Source organism: Anas platyrhynchos, chromosome Z (genome assembly GCF_047663525.1).
Source record: "Anas platyrhynchos isolate ZD024472 breed Pekin duck chromosome Z, IASCAAS_PekinDuck_T2T, whole genome shotgun sequence".
NCBI lineage: Eukaryota > Metazoa > Chordata > Aves > Anseriformes > Anatidae > Anas > Anas platyrhynchos.
This window is the reverse complement of record NC_092621.1, coordinates 40,236,575-40,258,841: the sequence shown is the minus strand read 5'-3', so window position 1 is coordinate 40,258,841 and position 22,267 is coordinate 40,236,575. Positions and strand designations below refer to the sequence as shown.

At 40.5% G+C, this 22,267-nt stretch overlaps 1 protein-coding gene across 2 annotated transcripts in view; it reads left to right on the top strand.

The window, feature by feature from the left end:
- The window catches only part of MAMDC2 (MAM domain containing 2), a 68,074-nt gene that overhangs the window by 25,599 nt on the left and 20,208 nt on the right, over nt 1-22,267 (top strand). For both annotated transcript variants that reach the window (XM_038170708.2, XM_038170709.2), the window contains exons 3-8: nt 10,408-10,673; nt 11,514-11,598; nt 12,511-12,648; nt 16,433-16,689; nt 20,073-20,166; nt 21,684-21,830. In XM_038170708.2, coding sequence (XP_038026636.1) covers nt 10,408-10,673; nt 11,514-11,598; nt 12,511-12,648; nt 16,433-16,689; nt 20,073-20,166; nt 21,684-21,830 — 987 coding nt within the window. The remainder of the gene's footprint in view (nt 1-10,407; nt 10,674-11,513; nt 11,599-12,510; nt 12,649-16,432; nt 16,690-20,072; nt 20,167-21,683; nt 21,831-22,267) is intronic.

The following is a 22,267-nucleotide window of genomic DNA, read 5'->3' as shown; positions in this document are numbered from 1 at the left end:
TGAGGACCCATAAACTCCAATACTTTGGAAAGTTTTGCCAAACTTTTACTCACTTTTGTTGTGAAATAAGATTCAGTGAGGATATCCTGAAGGAAATGGTGCTTTGAACTGGCAGGACCAGCATGATATTTTTTTTTCTAATGTCCAGTATATCTCTCACGTGTTATTTCTGTGTTACAGCTCAGATGACATATGCTAAATACCCTTGCAAACAATTGCCTCAGAATAATTAATACTGGCTATTCATGGAATGAAGTTGCAGTAAGAGTGTGCTAAAATTCATCAAAAGTTTCAGCATTTCATTTCCAAAGTCATCTCTATAGAAAGAAAGGGAAATATTTGGGGCCTCTGTCAAGAATAAAGCCTGAGCATCTGTGATGACAGGTGCCCCTGGGCAGCTGGGGGAGCGTGAGAAGGGACTGGTGGAAAGAATTCACACTTGGTCATCACCAAGACAGAGAAAGCACAGGGGCCACCATGACATGACAAATGTGTGAGTGGAGGGGGTCAGACAGATGGCAGAGTCCTCTGCGTGTTTTGGGTGATGACTGGTGGTCTGAGTGGACTTCAGATATCAGGGGATTCACTCAGTTGGATGCTGTCCCAATGAAGAATTTGATTAACTGTTTTAATTAAAATAGAAACCCCAAGAAACAAAAAATGTAGCAGACCTTTATTGGCTAGGGTCAGTAATTAGATACCTTGTGGAAAGCAAAACACTGGCTCTGTTCCTAAATCTCCTAAATTTCTGAACATTCATTGGCATCCATTTCTTCCTGTTCCCTCAGACTGGAGTTTGCACAAGGAAGTGTCTTTTGATTTTAGTACCAAGTGATGCTTATGAATGTGTTTCTGGAAAATCCAAATGTCTCACTGGGAGCCAAAGTTCTCTGACTGAGTCCCCTTCTAGTGGCACTGGAGACTGAAACCACAGAGGCAAAAGGGATGGAGTCGTAGGGCACCAGCCCCTGCCACAGAGGACCACACCATGCTGCAAAATGTTCTGGGGTCTTCTGAATTTTGAGACCAGAAGGGAATTTATAAATGTACAATTGTTTACAATCCCTGTAAAATTTGGAAAGTCATCCTGGGGTTCATAAATACATCCGAGTTTCGTGAAAAAAAAAAAAAAAAACATGGCAAGCTTTCAGTCATGCCTTTTGATGTGCAGTGTTTCATATTTTTAAAGCTATTCCCTTAACAAAAAGGAATAGAGAGTAATAATTGAGGGGGAAAAAAACAGACATGCAAACAAACAAACAAAAACCAAAAACAAACAAAAACAAACAAACAAACAAAAAAAACCCAACAACAAACCAAACCAAAAATAAAAACAAACACACAACCAAAACCAACCAAAGATTGCAGCAGCACTGACAGGTTGAATTCCAGTCTTCCTGGGCTGTTAAATCCAACTTTAGCTTAATTTTCCCAGTTTTAACAGTTTCTATTTCAGGATACTCAGCCAGAAAACATTACTCAAGTTCTTGGAAAGGAGCTCCCTTGCAGGAGCAGGATTGTGACCAGAACTCCCATGCTCTATATTTGAATGAAAAATACATTGTTAAACATCTTTGAACATAGCGGATTTGATACCCAAAGAACGTAATTGTACAGCAGGTTATATTTAAAGTTCAAATGGCAAATGTACATTTCAGGATTAACTGTACAACTACTTTCCATTTATGTAAAATGTGCGTGTGCTCTAGGGATCACAGTTATCTAACCTGAAGCTATTTTGATAATCCCTTGAAAACTCTCGTTCTCTGATTTTGTGGATTTTGGCTCAGTCGGTCTGTACACATTCACAAACATCCTCAATTGCAACCAGCTGACTGCCAGACAGGATTCGTGTACAGGACTGTAGGAGTAGAGGCATCCCTGGTAAACTGAAGCCACAGATATTGATCTTTGAAGTGGATAACCGTTGGATGCAGTTTGGCAGAGCTTCAGGAAGTATTAGCAGTGGTCCTGGTGTTTGTTATGTTCAAGATCAATAGATATGTTCCTTGGCTGCAGGTTTTGTGGTTGCAGATGCTGAATCTTCACTGTTACATGCTCCTGGTCCAGGATGAGTCTTGCTGAGACAGAAAATGAGTCACTGTGGCTGCTTTCTCACTTAGAGTGGATTACTCGAGAGTAGCCATTGAGTAAACATGGCAGCAACTAAGGGACTGCCAACAATAAACAAGTCAGGAGCCAGTGACTGTCAGCAGCTTTTCAAAAGTGATGGTGTAGCGAGGCTGGTTTGCTTGGGCACCCTTCTTCCAGGTTACTGTTAGCACCCATCAGGATCTGATTAGCATACCTTTAGGCAGTCAGCTATTTCAAGGCCTGGATCTAGACACAAACCTGGTACATTACTAGTACCGTTTGTGTTTTTTGATGTAAGAGCAGTGATCACTCCACCAGGAGTCTGCCAATCATCCTAATGATCTTGGAATACACAAGAACTATAAAAACACTAAGCTTACAAAAAGCAGGAAACTGAACTCACAGGAGTTCAACTTTTGAAGCCAGTGAAACCAAACAAATATCTCAAATATTTCAAAACTAAATAATATTTCAGTCTTTGCAAAAGCAAGGGCCTGGGTGAACATCAGAGTAAATGTAATTTGTCTAGGCCAAGCACATTTACAACTTTTATTGGAGGGACAATGCTGTGAGCAAAGGTTACATTTTATTAGTTGATCTGATGTAGCTGGGAGAAACAGACAAGTACTTAGGCAGATGAGCAATTTTTTGGGGTAATGTAGTAGGCCAAGTGATTTGGCAGATGCTGAGAGAGCAGATCCATGCAGTAGAAAAGCTTTGCTTTTGTAATCTCTTACTGAGCGCACCCCTGTGGTTTGCAGACGCACTCCAGGAGGCTGCCGGATGGGTTTTTTCCTTTCCCTGGGGGCGGTGATGTGATGTGGCCTGGCCCAGGACCCCACTGCTCGCCCTGACCCCACAATATCCAAGCCAGCCTGCTCTGCTCTGTCAGGCCCCAGCCCCTAGGCTTGCTTGTCCTCTCTCTTCCTGGGCCACTGCTGCCATCCCATTGCTTGCCCTGTGGCCTATGAGCCAACAGCTTGGTCAGGGGTGCAAATCTGATGGCTTTTCCTTCAAAAAAGAGCCACTGCAGCGTGGGCTGGAGATCAGTCAGCTGGCTGTAGGCACGCCGAGATGTGATGTGGCCAGTGCAGAACAGAGGGGGCAGAGCTAGTGACACGCCTTGGGCACACCCCAGTGCATCCACGGCACACATCAACAATGTAAATAAGCAGCATAACTCAAGGGAATGCTTTAGGAGCAAGATTTAATTCCTCTTTTTCTGAGGGAAGGCAGCCCTGCGCTATGCTCTGCCAGAAGAAACAGCTGGGCTGAAGGAGCTGTTGCAGCACTTTCCTCTGTGTTTGATCCTGGGGAAACATGATGGATGAAAGGGGCAGAACTCATAGCAAGGGAGGTGAGCGCTATCAGCAAATACATGCCTGATGATTTCTGCTTTACCTGGTTCTTGTCCTTGATATTCACTGTGGAACAATGGAAACTGGTTTAGGGTGCCAAAGAATAAAAGAAAGGCTTTTCTAAAATAATTCTTTACAGTTCAGAAATTCATAGCAGAGTATCTTGTACCTAAATCTTACTTGTGTTGTGCTCAAGTGTACCAGCTAATGAGAATCACACAGCATTTTTGAAAGAGCTCATGCAAGTAAAAGCAGGGATACTAGACAACAATCTGGGACCCTTTATGTCAGCAGTTAAAGAAGTGTCAAAATGATATAATGAACAGTGTGAAAGGGAGATGTGAGTGGTTTGAACAATTGCTCATTGGAATTGGTGGATTGTTCACAAGCCTACAAGGCTGTGTTTGGAACAAGCAGAAAGAATACTTGAAAAGTGCATAAGCATCTGTGAGGTCACTGTGAGAGAAAACAAGCCCACATGGTTGTGCTTGGAACAAACAGAAAATCTGGTGTAATTGGTACATGATGTCAGGATCGTGGGACTCAAAGAGGGAGGGTGAGGAGACAACCTGTCTGTGGCCAAAAACTCTTGCAGTTAAAGCATCCCCAGTGAGACTACTGTAGTGGAGCAACTGCTCTAAATTAAAAACAGAAAACAGCAGCACAAGCTGAACCCCTGCCAGGAGCTTGTAGCCATTCTGATGGATCAAGACGAGAAGGCATTGCCAGTATCGTAGTAGTTGTGACCAGATGCCAAACGCACAGAGGGCTTCAGGGCTATTGTACTACTCTGACCTTTATTGACAGGCTCACTAACAGCTGCCTTTGTGCACTTTCTGGAGAAGCAAAGGACAGTGCAGGAGAAGGGGCTGGTAGTCATGCCCTTTCTCCCTTTCCAAGCTCTCTGCATGGAAACAGTATCAGTGACAAGCCTTTGGAAACTTCTTTCCCCTGGTTTGAAAACCCATTGCTCTGACTGCTTTGGCATCCTTGACCACCAAAGGTCCCAGTAATCAGTTTCTCTTCTCAGAGACAGATTCAGTCTATAAAGCAGAGTGAGCTTGTGCGTGAAGAGAGCTGCTGGGGGCAGCTCCTGCTGCCAGGACTCCTGCTGTCAGGGTTGTTGGTGCAGTGGAGGAAGGTGTGTGGCTGCTGGGAAGAGCTACCTGTCTGCTTATCACCCAGGGCTGTGGTTTCCTACAAAATGCTCTTGTTTTGTGTAAATATTACTCGCTTTTGCAAAAGTTGCCTGGAAACCCCATTGTTCCTCCTGAAGTGGAATAGTACAGAGGTAAATTTAAGGGGGTCCTCCTTAGGTGCCCTCCCTGATGGGCAACAAGAGGGATGCCAGTGGCCAGGAAGGACCACAAGCTTTTGCTGCAGGAAAGTGGCAGCCTTAGGCCTAAGGCACCCCTATGGACACACAAGAGGGGAACCCTGTGACAGCAGCTGTGCATGAGTACAGCCAACGTTGTCCAGTTTTGTGGTGAGTGCTGGTCATCAGCCCCTGCAGAGAGCAAACACAGACCACCTCCTGCATCTCTTTCCCTCAGCTCTTTTCACAGAGTTGCTTTTAAGAAACCACAGATGAGACAAGGAGGTTTAAAGACCAAAAAGTTTTTTCCTACAGCAGTAGGTCCCAGTGGAGCAGTGCATTTCTTCTGGTGCAAATCTAACAGCTTACCAGAAATGAACTCCACTGTGGCTTAGCAGGAATGGAAATAATGATTATGTTCTGCTTTGTCAAGTAACTTTAATCATAGATGTTTCAGACATTTGGGGACTGAACCTATACCTTTGTGAACATGGGCTGGCCTTTGCTGCTCAGCCCAGTGCACACTGTGTGAGCTTTTGTCCACCTGTGCCTGAAACTGCTGCTTCAGATCCTCTGGGAACCAGGAAGAATTGGTCAAACACTGTCCCTGACGCTGCTCTGCCTCATCTGACTGCTGTGGCCAAGGCCAGGGACATGAGGCAGATGGACAGACCTCCTCTTCTTTCTTTACCTTCTCCTCCTCCTCCCCTGGCCAGGCATCGATGGTGAGCAGTGCTGCTTTCTGCAGCAGCCTGTGTTGAACTGATGCTGACACTGCCCAGAGATGCTGGTCACACGTGAGGCCTTGCTCACAGGAGACTGCCATAGGGTAACACCCTGACCAAAGCTTTTGTGTGGTTGATCAGTCTGAAAGTTTCTTTGACTTTTTTTTCATAGGATTGTAGCAAGAAAAGTTTTTCCTCCTGTTGAAAGATGACTTTATCATGCCATTTTTTGCTTTCCCACGACACTACATAAAAAACTTGAAAAGCTCCTCTCTTCCACTTTTCTCCAATAGCCTTACCAAAATGCATGGTAACTCTTCCTGGGAAGAGGAAAGGTTTTCTCCAGAAAATCTCAGCTTTTCATAGGTTAAACAAATTAAACAGTGATCCACATGCTTCTGTTTTTCAAAACAACTGCCAGGTCAGCAAAAAATGCCCTTGTTAGTTGAAAAGTTTCCTTTATATTGACAAGGAATTGACCCCAAAGCAGTGTGTTGAGTCTGAGGCTTTTGTATCCAATATCCACAACCCTTCTCCTTCTCAGCCAAAATTTAATTCAAATATATGGGAGAATTTCTGTGTTCTTACCTCCAAGTCTGATCTAAACACAATCTGCACCCAAGGATAGCCTCTGATTAAAAACTTAATGTGCAAAATGATCATTAATATAATTTATGTTTTTATGATTAATATTTTAAACTAATTTTTCCTGGTGATATAGTAAGGAATAATAGGTCATAAAAACCTGTTTGCTTTCTTTCTTTCTTTTTTTTTTTTTTTTTTTTTCTTGGAGTAGAATATAAAAAAGCCAGCAACAATAAACAAACAAACAAAACACCCTAAAGGCACTCCCCAAAATCCAGACACTGGTATTCCAAAGAAGTATCAGTTTTTGTTGTAAGAATCCCTGGTAATATTCTTTTCTGTTTCCATAGGGAAAGTACAGAGGAAAAACAAACATAACTGGCATTTCTTGCAAATTTTGTCTATAAATAAATGTCTAATCAAATGTAAATTTCCAGACTTTTTCTGCTTCATATTTCCTTAATAATGTTTCTCTTGGAACTTGCTGTTTATATGCATTTTTCTTGTAAAGCTTCACTGTTGCTGAACTGAGCAAACAGCTGTGTCAGACATAAGCCCCATGAAGGGTGTAAAATTTCTGTGGTTATGCTTCTAAATGTGAAAAGCTAGTTGGTGATTTTTAGTTCCGCCCTCCTCCTTTTTTTTTTTTTTTTTTTTTTTTTTTTTTTTTTAAGTTTCTTAATGGGATTTGGTTTAGTTTATTAGCCAGTGTCTGGCTTTGTGCTTTGTTTGTGTTATTTACAGGGAGAGCAATCACTGTCATTTCCTTACTGAACTGGGGGAAAAAGTAGTATTGCTGGTCTCGCACCAAACCCCCACAAGCCATTGATATAATTGCTGCTGACTGATGTAGAGATGGCCATTTAGTAAGTAAATTAAAAAAAAAAAAAAAAAAAAAAAAAAAAAGGTTAAATATAGATTAGGAAAATCTGAGTGAATGATTCATAGAGTTACAATATAACCAACTGTAATTGAGAGACTTTGTAAGGAACTACTTATTACAGCATCAAGATCAGAGACTTGCACACAGAAGGATTTTAAAGGTCTCATTTTGCAAGTCTTACAGATGCGATGCATAGTCACAGTGATTTGCAGTATTGGGTCCTAAGCCCCCCTGGGGCTCAATATTTTGCTTGGGCAAGCAGAAATGTAAAATGAGCACATTCTTGGTCCTGTACAGAGTTTGATACAGCTGCCAGGCAGAAAGCAGACAAGTTACACAGTAGGTAAGCAGTCATTACAGAAACCTGGGTTGGAAAGTGCACTACTTGCCAGCTGGAACAGTGAGTGCATCACCAGAGAAATACATCCAAGACTCCCCTTTCTCCCAACTCTTCTCTCAGCTGTACATGTTTGCCATCACCACGTAATTGCTAACTGCCAGTAGTTAAATGTAGGTAGCCATCCCTGTCTGTTGTCACCTGTAAAATAGCTTGTAAGTTCTCTTCACCATAACAAAAAAAAAAAAAAAAAAAAAAAAAAAAAGGGCATTCCATGAACTAGGAAAGCAAGAGCAGCTTGCTTGTATTTACAATACTAATTACACTGATTAGGGCTGTATCTACCCCCTAAGCAAGTCATTGCCAGAAATTGCAAGAAATAATATGTTTTTGTTTCTGCTTCATCAGACTTTTCCCAGCATTTTGTGACTTTCTGTGGTTTGGAAAAGTAGCCCTCTTCTGACAACTCCTGAGTGAATTCTATAAATTAAGTGACTGTAGGTGATTGGAAGGAGGAGGATTTTGAGGGAAAACAAAAAACAAACAAAAAAAAAAAAACAAGAACAAAAACAAATCCATTATGACATGCTGCAAATGAAACTGCATGTTGCATTTTTAATGAGAGATTTCTGGGTACATCAGTGTGCATTCATCCAGTTCTCCATAGACTGCTAAATATCCTTCTGTTACTCCCACAGACAAGTGTGGAAAGTTATCTGCTTCTTTACTCCAAGGAGCCCTCTCTTTGCATTGATTTGCTCTCACAATCGCTCTGTGTCAGTTCTTGAGGTCTGCATTGTGGGACCTTCCCTTCTGCAGCAGCAGCACATCGTAGCTATTATTGAAACACAATTTAGTTTAAAGGGCACTTAGTCAATGGCAGCATTCATTTGTACGAAGTTTACCATTAGCATTTTCTGTGCTTGATTCTGCAAAGTGCCAGGCTCTCTGATCCTCATTAGCAAAGCATTTTAACATACAGATAAAACTCTATCAGTGGTCCCATTGATTTCAGTGGAGGCAATCACACTCTGATCCTTCCAGAATAGGCTAAAAGGATTAGTAAGTTGGGGGTGAGAGCACTTTTTCTGGAGACTTTGATGAATAAGTCAAATTAATCTTTAAAATGAAAAGAACCAAGAGATTCTGATTAAAAAGAATTCATGATCTTTACTTTCGTATCAGTGGGGATTCAGACCAATCCTGACTGGAAAGTTTAAGAGGTTTTCTTTCTTTTTTAAATGAGTACTTCTGTAGAAGAACATTAGTCTACTTATAATTAAGCCTTAAAGCCAGGCAGCCGTTTGAACCTCACAGCTGGTAATTTGAGGTATTCATGGGAATATTTTTCTATGTCAACATTAATTTATTTCTGAAAAAGAAAGAAAAAAGAAAAAAGGTGAATATTATAAGAATGTTCTGTTTCCTGTGGGGTTTCTCATGATGTCTAGACAAAAATAGGGTTGAAATCTAAACTGAAATTGCCAGGCATGGATTCTGAATTACAGGTTTCTTTGCAGGCAAAATTATCCAAATTCATGCTAGCTTAAAAACACAGATTTTGTGTCTGAACTGGATAATTCCACTTAAATCAATGTAAAATAAGTGTTGTGTGAGAAGCATTTGACTTCTGGTAGAGCCTTAGTAATCTCCCTGTATCACCCACCCTCATGAAAAAACATGCACACCCTGGACCAGATCATGCCAGCAAATAAATACAAATAAATCTCTTGTGGACTAACTTGGTAGCTGTGTGCAGGTGGATGTTTTATACACTCACATTGCAGTTAGTGGCAGATGAAGCATATGGAAGGCACATTAGGTGCCTATTTCTAAATATGTACTTCTTTATTTTTTTTCTTTGATGTGCTGTTGCAATAACGGGTTACTTGCACTTGACCAGTGATTTTGTGTTTTCCTTCAAGAGACTAAAACCAGGCACAGCAGATATAAGAAGAAATTCTGGTAAGAGGCAAAAATAAACATTCCATTCCCTAAAAAGGGAAAGAAAATGCAGCTTTTCTGTGTCCACACAGCCCCTTATACTGCTTAGGGCTACATTTATCCCATAAGTAAGTAGCAATCATTTATCTTACATCTGCTAAACAAAAATGCACAGTACAAATGTGTTAGGTTGTTTCCTATGCAGCGTCCCCAAGTAAGAGAGGGAGCAGATAAAGTGGGATGTTGTAGCATACACTGCTTAAGGAACCAGGGATCATCAGAGCTCCTGCCATCATCATGCACTGGGCAGAGGATTTTGGGAATTGCACAGACCAAATCTGTGCCTGCTGTTTGTCTTGTGGGGTGGTGACTGTCCATGTTTATGATTTTTTTTTACAATAGAGAAAATACTTGTGAATATGAGAGGCAATAGGAGAGCTTCTAGTAAGAAACCTCAAGGTAGTTTTGTTGAGCTGGAGAGTTCAGGTGGGAATTCAGAGAGGAGAGTGTGCCTTAAAGGCAAACAATGTATACAACATCACTCTAATTCCTGCTGTGTCCAAGATAAGGAAATGCTTACACATGTGTAGGACCTAAGAATGGGCTCTGTGGTCAAGTAGAATAAAATTGAAGAAATATATGCCTTGAGGAGAGAAAAGAGTGTAGGGTGATGCCCTGCTGTGTGAAGGACTGACATGACACAGTCCTCAAGAGCTCTTGCAACTCCAGCTTTCTATGATTACTGTATGCCATTGCACACTCTCAATCTTGGTTTTGATGTGTTAATGAACTCTCTAAGAACAGGCATCCGTTCTACTGTGATTTATTTATCATTGTCAACTTTTCCTACATATTGTTTCTTTGGTATGTTTTTGCATCTTCATGTCTTTTTAGCCTTTCATCACTTCCTTTCATTTGTTTTTATAGAGAAGCTGATGTTTTAGTCCCTGCTCCTAAAATATCCATCTGGAAATTAATTTTGACATAGTTCCATTGACATCGCTGATACATTTAAATATAACTTTACATTGAGCACTATTTCTGAATCAGTATAGTTGTACCTGCTGGTATTGCTGCTTAAGAGTGTCTAATCAAATGATTTGTCTACAGCTACCTGTTTTGGATGGCAATGCTTAAATAAAAATTCCGATGTGTTTTGTTCCTAGGACATTACATTTCCGTGGACACATCTTATGAGGGTGAGAAAGCAGTGCTTTTCAGTCCTGACCTATATTCTGAAGAGTGGAGCTGCATCAGACTGATTTATCAGATAGCAACTACTTCAGGGACTTCATCTGATCATGCCAGGCTCAACCTGTATCTGAGGCAAGAAGGAGAGAGCTTTGATCGTTTGATGTGGTCAGCCAAGGAGCCTTCAGATAGCTGGCTCATAGCTAGTTTAGATTTAACAAACAGCACAAAGAAGTACAAGGTAAGCCAAATTTTGGAAGATACCACAAGCTTTCTTGTGTATGCATTATAGTGTATGGATTAATTTACAAGCATTTCCACTCTTGGCCTTACTCTTCCTATTCTGACTCCATGGAATATGTGGTCTTTGGTATGCACTTCCTGGACAGAAGAGAAATGCACTCCATACTGATGGGATACTGAGTGCTTGTTCTAAAATCTCTGGGTTAAAACTGATGCAGGCTAGCAGCATGTGAATCACTTGTCCCCTTCTATCCATAAAGTCGGTGAGTAATGCTGTTTTGAGTCAGGCAGTTAATACTCTTCGAAGCAAAGGCATCTGTCTCACTGGAAATCACAGCTGACTGAAACCAAGCAGCAAAGATACCTCACTTCTTGGCAGCCTGACATAGCTGCAGTTGTCTCGTGGGAGATACGTGACCTGCCAGGTCTTAGTTCTGCAGATGTGCTCTCTCATTGCTGTCCTCTGCACCCTTCTGGAAGAAGCAAGGGCAGAGTATTTCTACCCAAATCCTCTTATGATGCATTTCTCACAGTAACTTCCTGTATAGCCAAAGATGAGGAATATAAAGGTATCTATTTGCAGTGAATGATATGAAGTGCAGGCTATTTTGACCTCGTCTTATTGTCTTTCAGTGTGCCTTTTTTCCTCAGAGAAGGGCATTAACTGTCTTTAATACATTCTGCCAAGCCTTTCATCAAAAGTACTTCTGCTGACTGTAAGGGTGTTGAGGTCCCTACATATGTTCTGTTAGTTCACCTTTTTAGCCGGTTTAAGTGTTTAGGTTGATAATGGCCATTCCGACACCCTAAAATCTACAATTTGATTTATATTGTGCAGATTGTACTAGAAGGTGAAATGGGACAAGATAAATCTGCCAGTATAGCCATCTTTGAAATTAAAATAACTCCTGGGTATTGCATTGGTAAGTAATGTCTGCTCAGCTCTCATATTCTCTGCATAGCACAAAATGCCTCCTTGGCTGCTTTAAAACTGAGTTAAAGATTCCGTTTTATGAAAAAGGCAAGGGGGATTCTCTTAATGAAAACTTGACGGTCGCGTTTGATACAGATATTTCATTGTTTTTAATTTAAGACAGTGCACACTAAAATGCGTATGTATGTACCTATCTCGCTAGTATATATAGACATTTCATATAAATTCATGTGGAATTTCAGTAACCCATTCTGTTCTTAAGCTACTTATTGTTTGAACAGGACCAAGTGTTATATTTTCACAAAAATAGATGTCTGCAAACATTAAGCATAAGAGCTGCAACATTATGTCTGCTGGCTGCTGCCTCATGTTTCCTTACAGAGGCACCTTTAAGGCCACAGAGTGTCAATATTTACACTGATTTTATTTCCTCGTGACATTTGCCAAAAACTGCTAAGTTAAAAAAAATTTCTGGGAAGCTCTGGTGGAGTCCAACCAAACAGTTAAAATTCTTTGGCTCTGCAAAAGAAATGAAGTAGCTTTATCACCACTAGGAAATCCTGTTGTACTTCCAGCCATCCCTGTCTTGCAAGTGGGTGTTCTGCTCTTATAGAAGGTGTTATCTTGTAAATCTATTTTATTTGGTTCTAAATTACAGCAGATGTGTATTACCAAATAATGAACAGAGAGATTGGACTAATCAGGACAGAAATGAGGATAGCAGTGATCAGGAACTGTGTCTTAGCTTGCTTTTGTTTGTTATAAGCTGTTAAGCAATGTGTCCATTTTTATAAATGTAGTGTTCTTTGTTCTGCTGTATGTAAAACAAGCCCACTGCTTAGCCTTTCTTTTAGTTTCTGTAATGAAAATGTGTGCATTGAACTGGTGTTTGCAATTGCAGAGTGTGACTTTGAAGAAAATCATCTTTGTGGCTTTGTGAACCGCTGGAACCCCAATGTGAACTGGTTTGTTGGTGGAGGAAACATTCGCAATTCCCAGTCCATCCTTCCCAAAGACCACACACTTAACAGTGAATTGGGTAAGCAGCAAATATAAAACAGAAATATAGTGGATTCATATAAGACTCTTATACTGTTTATGTATACGTATATGTTATTTCTTTTATCCTGGCATTAGGTGGGGGAAGAATGACTTATGTGTAAATAGAGATCAGAAAGAGATGGGGAGAACTTGCAGAAGGCCACACAAAATTTCCCATATGCATTATAATAAGGTTGCTATGCCTTTCTCTCTGCTTCAAAATAAGGAGAAGGAGCTGGATGCTGAATGCCCTGAAGTCTATAGGGCTTTATTCATCCCAGGATACTCAGAGATCTGCCTGAGGTCATTGTGAGACCTCTCCCAATTATTTTTGTAATGGTCTTGGGAGTCTAGAGAGATCTCAGTCCGCTGAAAGCTGGCAGTTGTGCCAGTTTTCAAGAAGGGTAAGAAAGAAGACCTGATAATTACTGGTCTGTCAGTGTCACTTCAGTGCCTGTTAAAATGATGGAGAATATTATTCAGGGAGTTACTGAAAATCACGTGAAAGACAGTATAGTCATTGCACAATATGGATTCATAAGGGGAAAGTGCTTTTTAGCAAACATAATTTGCTTTTATGATGAGGTTACCCATCTAGCTGGCCAGGGGAAGCCAGGTGTAGTATTTTGGATTTCAGCAAAGATTTCAGTACTGTTTCTCACACTAAGCTTCTGGACCAAATGTCCAGCATACAGCTAGACAAATACATAATGTGATGGGTGAAAAATTGGCTGATGGGTCAGGCTGAAAGGGTTATAGTGAATGGGGCTACACCAGGCTGGCAACTAATCACTACTGGGGTTCCCCAGGGCTCCATTTTAGGGCCAGTTCTCTTCAATGTTTTCATAAATAATCTGGATGCATAACTCAAATGCATACTAGGTAAGTTTGCAGATGACACTAAACTAGGAGGAGCTGTTGATTCCTTCTAGTGTAGTAAGGAATTGCAGAGAGATCTTGACAGACCAGTGGTAATCAACAACTGTATGTAGATTAACAAGACCAAGTGCTGAATTGTACACCTGGCTATACATATGGACTGAGACTGACTGGGGAATGGGAGGATGGAGAGCAGCCCCACGGAAAGGGATCTGTGAGTTCTGGTTGGGAGCAGTGTGCTCTGGCAGCCAAAAGGGCCAGCCATACCCTGGGGTGCATCGGGCACGGCACTGCCAGCTGGGGGAGGGAAGGGATTGTCCTGCTCTGCTCTGAGCTGGTGCAGCCTCACCTCAAGGGCTGTGTACAGTTTTAGGTGACACAATATGAGAAGAACATAAAGCTATTAGAGAGTGTCCAAAGGAGGGCTACAAAGATGTTGAATGGTCTAGAGGGGAAGACGTATGAGGCACAGCTGAGGCTCCTTGGTTCGTTCAGAGCAGGCTGAGGGGAGGCCTCATGGCGGCCTGCAGCTCCCTCACGAGGGGAGCGGAGGGGCAGGCGCTGAGCTCTGCTCTCTGGGGACAGCGACAGGACCCGAGGGAACGGCATGGAGCTGGGACAGGGGAGGGGCAGGCTGGGGGTTAGGGAAAGGGTCTGCACCCACAGGGTGGTTGGGCACTGGGCAGGCTGCCCAGGACACTGGTCACAGCACTGAGCCTGCTGGAGTTCAAGAAGTGTTTGGACAACACTCTTTGACATATGGTCTGATTTTTGCATGGCTCTCTGTGGAGACAGCAGTTGGACTTGATGAACCTCGTGGGTCCCTTCCCACTTAGGATGTTTTGTGATAAAATTTTGTATGGTGCAGGGAAGGTGGCCTCTAAAAGTATGGCCCACAGTGTGTCAAAAACTTGTACCACTGGCCTGTGCATCTGACAGGGATTTTCTTCTCAGTGGCCATTGGAAGTGAATAGGAAAGCTAAAGGATTGAAACATGTTTGGGGAATTTTGTGTTAAATTGCACGGGGTTTAGGAGTGGTGTTTCTTTCGGTCAAATGGGGTGCTGTTAATGCTGTCCAGCACTCTGTAAAGGCTTAAAGTTTTTTTTAGCATTGTCCCTATGTGAAATACTTGCTCTGGCCACCTTACTGACACAACATTTAAAATCATCATGGAGAAAGTCTGGTGGATATCTTAGTCTTTGATGTAGTGTTTGTTGTATGAAATGCCACAGCAGATGACACTTGGGAGATCTGGCTTGCTGCAACACAATGTGCATCTCAGACAATGTGGAGTTTTTGATGGTGCAAGGAACTGCATCATGAAAAGTGGGGTTGGTACTCTTTCCTTAACTCATGCCGCTGTGCCTTTTAATTTTATTTCACAATTGTGTGAGTTGAGTACAGAGTGTCAGCCTAGCCCTGCATAACCCCAAGTCACTTAAATACTGGTAAAATTTTGATGGAAGTTGAACTTGCCACAGCTTCAAACTCTGTAGACAGTGGTTCTACACATTAGAAAGTGCTAAATGAGAGCAAAAGCTGACAGCTGGCAGTGATTTTTTTTCTTGTAGCCACACTGTTTCTTGTTCACACCAATGCCTCACTGATGACCATTGTCTGAGAAGACTCCAAGAAACAAAAATTCACAGGAGAGCTTTCATTTTGCAAGAAGTGTGTTATGAAGATACAGCAACCATTTGTAAGGAAAACTTTAACTGATATATGAAAACTGCAGAAGAAAATGAAGCCCAGAACTTCTCAGGCCAGTTTCACTGAAGTGTCACTGGTCCCTTACAGTGGCCAAGCTGGAGAAGACCCACAGCCACAGCAACCCTTTTCCCTTTTTCCACTGGAGTGAAGTGAGAAGTGACAACTCCAGGACTGGGAACACTATTAGATAATTGGCTGTAGTTGTGTAGATAGAAGCAGATACAAACCTAAGAGCAGAGTTTGCAGTGTCCCAGCTGATGCAACCTGCCGATTTAGCATTTCACTCTCCTATGAGTTTTCTTCTTGTGAAGAACCGTTTTTCCATTGACAACAGGCACTGTTTGATCCTGTATTCTTGACAGCAGAAAAGGAAAAACTACAGATGCGCAGCATATTCATGAACACGCACATATCCTTCTTACATCAAGATAGCTCTCCCAAAATCACAGTCTGTTCCCTTTGAAAATCCTGCCTAGTACATCATATTGGCTGTTGAGGGGAAGGGTTTTTACCCATCTGTATTGCTTATTTCTGTTGATGAATCTCTCCTAAAAGTATTTTTAGGGATTTTGAGAAAACAACAAACAAACAAAAAAACAAAACAACAACAACAACAACAACAAAAAAGAAAACACAACAATCTATACAGTAAATATAAAAGATTTAGAAACCAAATCTTAGGTAGATCCAACAGCTTTATACAGGTAGTGAAATGTACAGAATTACAAGATGTTTTCCAACTCATTTGTTACATTAAATAAATGATGTGCTGTATAAAATATGTGAGGAAACACATAGTTCATATACTTGTTCATTTACTTAGTTTACCTCAGCAAAAGTTGCACTTGGATAAACTAAACCCCATACCAAGCTGTTGAGGGGCAGAGAATTTGCTCAGTTGTAACATTTTTTATCCATTTATGAATGAATCTCAAAATTCAGAGAGTTTTTTACTTTCTTTGTTGTAAAGGTTTTGATTAAAGACTTAAGAAAGAGATGAGCTGTTTTGCCTGTGGTATCAGCCGAACAACTTTGGGCTGTACGTAGAAGGAAAGGAGAAAAGAATTATTTGAACTACTTGTTTTCCAAATCACAGAGATACAAACCTTGTCCCTGCCCATCTCTTGCAATGTGTTTTAAGTGGTGTCCATTAAAGGGTGTCCTCATGCCACGTTTCTTTTACACTTTTAGGTCACTACATGTATGTGGACTCTGTTTACGTCAAACATTTTCAGGAAGTGGCGCAGCTAATCTCACCAAAGACCACAGCCCCAATGTCTGGTTGCTTATCATTTTATTATCAACTTAAGCAGGAGAGCAGCATTGTTTTTACCCTTTACTTGAGAGATATGAATGGCTTTTATGAAGAGATCTGGAAAACAGACAGTGCCTTGTCTGCAGGCTGGGAGTTAGCAGAGGTTGACTTTAGCGCACCGTACCCCATGGAGGTAAAACAATCATTCCTATCCAGTCCAGCTACAAATTACAGGTTTCATCAGACATCACTGCTGACTCAGGCCAAGTTGGGAACATTCCAGTGGCCTTCCAGTATCTGAAAGATGCTAATAATGATGCTCCTGATCTGTCTCTTCCTTTGTTGTTTCCTTTGTCCACTGTATAAAGGTCAAGGAAAAATCACTTTTCATGCTGCTCTTTGTTTTTCAGTAAAGATGAAGTCAGGTGGTGAATTGCTTGAAGCGACTGTCATGGGAGGTTGTAGAGTCCTACTAACGTGAAATCTTTTTGTTCATAGCAACTAATGTCATTGCCCTTTCAGTCCCATATTTCTGTGAATTGATAATTCATTTTTTAAGATGCTGACTATCATAAAATTATGCATGCCTCACGCCGTAGAAGAAAAACTTAAAAAAAATGTTCTAAATGTCTGTATTATATAATCTGTTTTTGCTTTTATGAGACAGAATCCAAACTTGGGTCTAAATTGTACAATAGCCCTTAGATGTGAAAGCTATCTCTCTATGGTAGCTATAATTAACGATCAAATTACAGAAAAAAGTAGATTTTTTTTATTCCCTAACGTTTACTGAAAAACAAATACCTTAGAAGACTGGAATAAACAGTGTGTATGTGTGTGTATACATATTATATATAGTATATATACATATATAAATATCTAAGATGTTTGGAACAAACAGTGGGCTATATATGCATATATGTACTTACAAATAATATATATATATAATACACATTATACATACGTATCTATATATATAGCACAGATATTCATATATCTGTATATGCTATAGATACATAGATATATAATACTAAGATTACAGAGAAACCAGATTTAAATGTCTTTGCGTTAACTCTACATAATTTATTCACCATTCAGTGTAAACCTACAGATTTTCAGAAAATATTAGGAGTAAAGCTAATTTTCATTAAATGTTACATACTTGTTTTATACACAGTAATGTCAGTGACCAAGTCATCTGTTGAAACTGTCAGACTTCATATGGTAAGGGAAACCAGATGAGATCTGATAGCAAAGTGCACGTCAACCCAGGACAATAGGAACAGAAGATGTATAACATTTGCTGATATCACGGTCATAATTTTAAAACACTATATTTGAAACTAAGAACAAATTACTTAAAAAAAAAAAAGGTCAGAAAAGATTAAAAGGGTCAGAAAATTGGAATGATTAAACAATGAAGTGAAGAGAGTTAGAAGATTAAAAAAATAAAAAACATTCCACAAAAAACAGGAGTTGTGTGCAAATGGGAAAAACAGAAGAGACCACATGCTCTGGCAGGTAGAAAAGAATGTGTGGGAATGTCATTCTGCATCAGTGATATTAATTATAAAGCCTTTAGCAACATTGGAAGTTGAAGATATGTTTAAGTCTCTGGCAGTCCAATCAAGGTGAAATAGAGGAAGTGCATGAATACTTAACCACAGCAGAAAAAACAAATGCATCTTTTGCATGTGTGCCCTGTGAAGGAATTCCCGCACTGCAGTCTTCCTTTAGAATCTTAATGTGTCAGTGCATGTGTATGTAAAAAAAAAAAAAAAAAAAAAAAAAGGCAGAGCAGCTTTCCTGGGCTCGTTTGCCCTTCAGAGTGAGCCAAAATCTGCTCTTCTGAAGCCCAGGGTCTGGCCCTGCTACTTGCCTTCCTCCCTCCCTGCCTCCTCTCACATACCTGACTCCACTGTTTTGTGGCCCCTACAGCATCACTGGCTGTAAATTTGTTAATGATCACTTAGACCTTGGAGTTACTGTGGTTAGTCTTATGAAAACATTACCTCAGTTCTTACTGGCCACCTGGAATGCTGGAAATTGTTTAACAGGAATATACAGCAAACCATGGGATGTCATACCACTAAACGAATGAATGCTCAGGGTATCCCTGCCTTCAGGAGAATTCACAACTCCAGTCCTTTCAGTTAGCAATGAATATCCTCAAAATTACAAGAGGGAGATGGGGATAATCAATTTAAATTAATAAAGTAAGAGTTCTTAGCCTCCAAAAAACATGACTAAAGTAGAATATGTTAGAAATTTATAAAAATCATGACACAGGAAAGTTTGACTGTTCACTGTTTCTCATAATTTGGATTAGTTTCAAAAATAAACCCAAAGGGAGATTTTTTATACGTATCATATCTAAACCGCAGAAATCAATGCCACAACACACTATAGATACCATTCCTGTGACCTGTTCAAAAGCTGATTAGACAAATATGTGGAAGAAAAGAAACCACTGGGAATGCAGTGTGACAGAAGAAGTGGAAGCTTGTCATCATAAACAGTTGTTCTGTAGGTGACCTCTGCTCAAAGCAAGATAGTGGGAAAACTGTGTGTTTATTCTGTTCCAGGAATTTTTATGTAATCCATCATTCTCATTATTTTAGATATAATTTTACAGAAATAAGATTAAACTTTACATATAATTTTTTTCAGTTGCTTCATGAGGATCCTTCTCTTTCTTCATCTGGCTCAAGGAAATGTTTCAGGTTTCTTACACAGCTCTTCTAGTTTGGCTCCCATCTGTAGGCAACACATCACAGACATTGCTATCACTAGAGAAGATCTCAATCTGGAACCATTTGTCCATATATCCTTGTTTTGTCCCTGGGGTTGTCTTGTGATTCAGGCTTTTTCTCAAAGTTTTCCTGTATCTCAGTGCTTTGATACTTCAGATAATTTTTAGCACACTTCCTGAAGAGTTATGGACTGTCCTCCGCTTACTAGAGGAAATAATTTCCCTTGGGAGTGGCAAAGTACACACAGTGTTTGATTTTCTCGTAAACAAAATACAGGGATAGCTTTTCTGGTTCTTAACTGATTTTTTGAAAAGGAAAACTTCCTTTCCTGCTGATTCCAAGGCATGGGTTTCAATGTCTGAGGATGTTTAGTGAAAAGTTAATGTGACAACAACAATTCATGCAGGATAATCCATGCAGTTTTGTTCTAGCTCTTGATTAAGATAGATGCTAGATACAGTGATAATGAGGCAGCATTGGAGTTATGGCCAATAAAAGGTGATGACCCTGAGTATTATCTTGGTATGGTATAATTGGAGGAGCCTGACTGCATCTTTAAAATCGATGGTTCATAAAGCAGCAGAAAAGCTCTGTTCTCTTTGATTTTTCCTTGACCTTAAATGGACAAAGATTTGGTTCAAGAGTCAGACTTGGACTTATATCATGAATCATGACAATTCAATTTGTCCCAACACCTGTAATGCTATCTGAGGTACATGAAGTCTGTCTGGGAGATCTGGTCAGAATTCTGTAATAGGAAGGTGTGTAACAAAATTATTGTTGTGTAGATGGTAAATGAATAACAAATTATTATTATTTCCAGGTAGTATTTGAAGTTGCTTTCAATAGTGCCAAGGGAGGTTATGTTGCTCTTGATGACATTTCCTTCTCTCCGTCTTACTGCACCAATCAGACAGGTATGAGTTCTTATTGCTATTTACCATCCTTATTTTCTCCCTTTGCTCTGTCCCTTTGACCTGCCTGTGTCAGTACTTGAAATATTTTGTAGTGTTGTGAAGATGCTGCCTTCTTAGCTGAGCAACACCATTGGCCTTCTTGTCCTACTAGTGACAAAATAGCAGTGTAAGGCAGATAAAGACTAAAGCCATTCACTTGATCAGTTGATCTAGAAACCAATCCCTAGTGCTTCCTTTCCAGTTACCTTGCCTCAGGGATCTGCATCCACTGTGCTGGACTGAATGCTCCAATTGCATCTCCCCAGTGCTAAAACAAATTATCATACCTGTACCAGAAAGAGAGAGGGATTTCCCAAGGTATGAGGAAGCAGATGTCCAGGGCTTTCCACATTTGCCAATGTAGGGAATATCTTCCACCATGCCACATGTCCTGAGGTGTTCTTGAGAACCAAAGCAGGAGCCTTGCCTTCCTGTTTCCATTGTTCCAGGTAGTATTATTTGTCTCAGACAGAGACAATACCTGCCGCTTATTTCTCTGTAGGCAGAGAAAAATACCAGTGCATAGATCTGGCTTATTTGAGGACAAAAGATAAAATTAAAAAAAGAAGCATTTCTCAAAATTTTTCTTGTCCTGAAGCCTGTATCGCTGCCCTTGCATGAAAATCCTGCTTAGCCTCTGTGCACAAGGGTCATGTGTGCTGTTGTAAACTGATGCTGACTCCTGGCCTAGCCAAAAATCACATGGTCACTTTGGGTTGTGTCCCTTCCTTCACACAGTGTCTGCAGCAAGTGACTGATGAAGTTTTTAAAGTCAAGATATTTTACTTAAAAAGCACCCTTTCACCACAGGTCAGGAGAGAGCTGTCAGTAGGACTGAAGGTTAGATTAACTTTTAATAAACTGTGCTATAAATGATGCAGTTTTCCTTGTTGCAGTGCTAAAATGAGTCCATAGCCATAAGGCAGTACACAAAAGCTATTTGACTTACAGACTCAGAGTATGTATATGCACACACATAATCCATTACTGCAAAAGGCTTTTGAGAGGTGCTGTTTTTTTAAAAAAATACTGAATTCTTATACTAGAAAGCTATCCCCTTGGAAACTGAAATGAAAATATGTCAGCCACACACACACACACACTCATTTTGTCCAAATATATTCTGAGTGAAGGGGAAGGATCAAAAGAATTACTTCAATGTCTTCATGCATTATGTCCTGAAGGAGGAATCTTCTTTTAAAGTTTGTAGCTTATTTGTTTTTTATAGGGACAGAGAGGGAGGATTTTTTTTCCCCTCCAGCAACAATATAAGAAAATAACATCCACTTGTGATAGAAAAATGATAGCTTGATGTTAGTGTGACTTTGCATCATGTATGCGTAACATCTTTATATGTTCTTGTCTTCTGTAATGCAAAGAAAGATGAAACAGAGTATACTTTGGCATACTTGTGCTTCAAATGCCTGTACTTGTCATACTGCACTTTTCCTAACAGAACATATGCATTTATCTTTTAGGAATATCCTTCAATCCTGCAGAAGCAAGCTGCAATTTTGAAGAAGATCTGTGTAATTTTTACCAGGATCACAAGGATGGCCCAGGATGGAGCAGAGTGAAAGTGAAGCGCAATGTGTATAGAGTAGGAGATCACACTACTGGGTTCGGTAAATCAAAACTTTTCCCTAGAAGAACCAATCTGCATAAAGCTTAACCTGTTGCATAAATTTTTACTCAGTTAAATAACATCATTGTCATGCTGGTTAGATTGCCTCACTATAAAACCCTGCAGTGAGAAATCAGGGCAGGCTGCTGAGCCCTATCTGGGACTCAGACTGTACCTGCGTGTGCAGGGGTAGTGTCACATGTGGAATGGCCACACAGGGACATAAATAGTGTCACCAGGCGGTACTGACCTGCAGTCACTAAGGACATGACTCCATGTCCTGGTTTCAGTTAGGACAGAGTTAATTTTCCTCCTAGTAGCTGGTAGGGTGCTCTGTTTTGGATTAGGATGAGAAGATAACTGCTGATAACATGCTGATGTTCTAATTGTTGCAGAGCAGTGCTTACACCAAGCCAAGGACATTTCAGCTTCTCACTC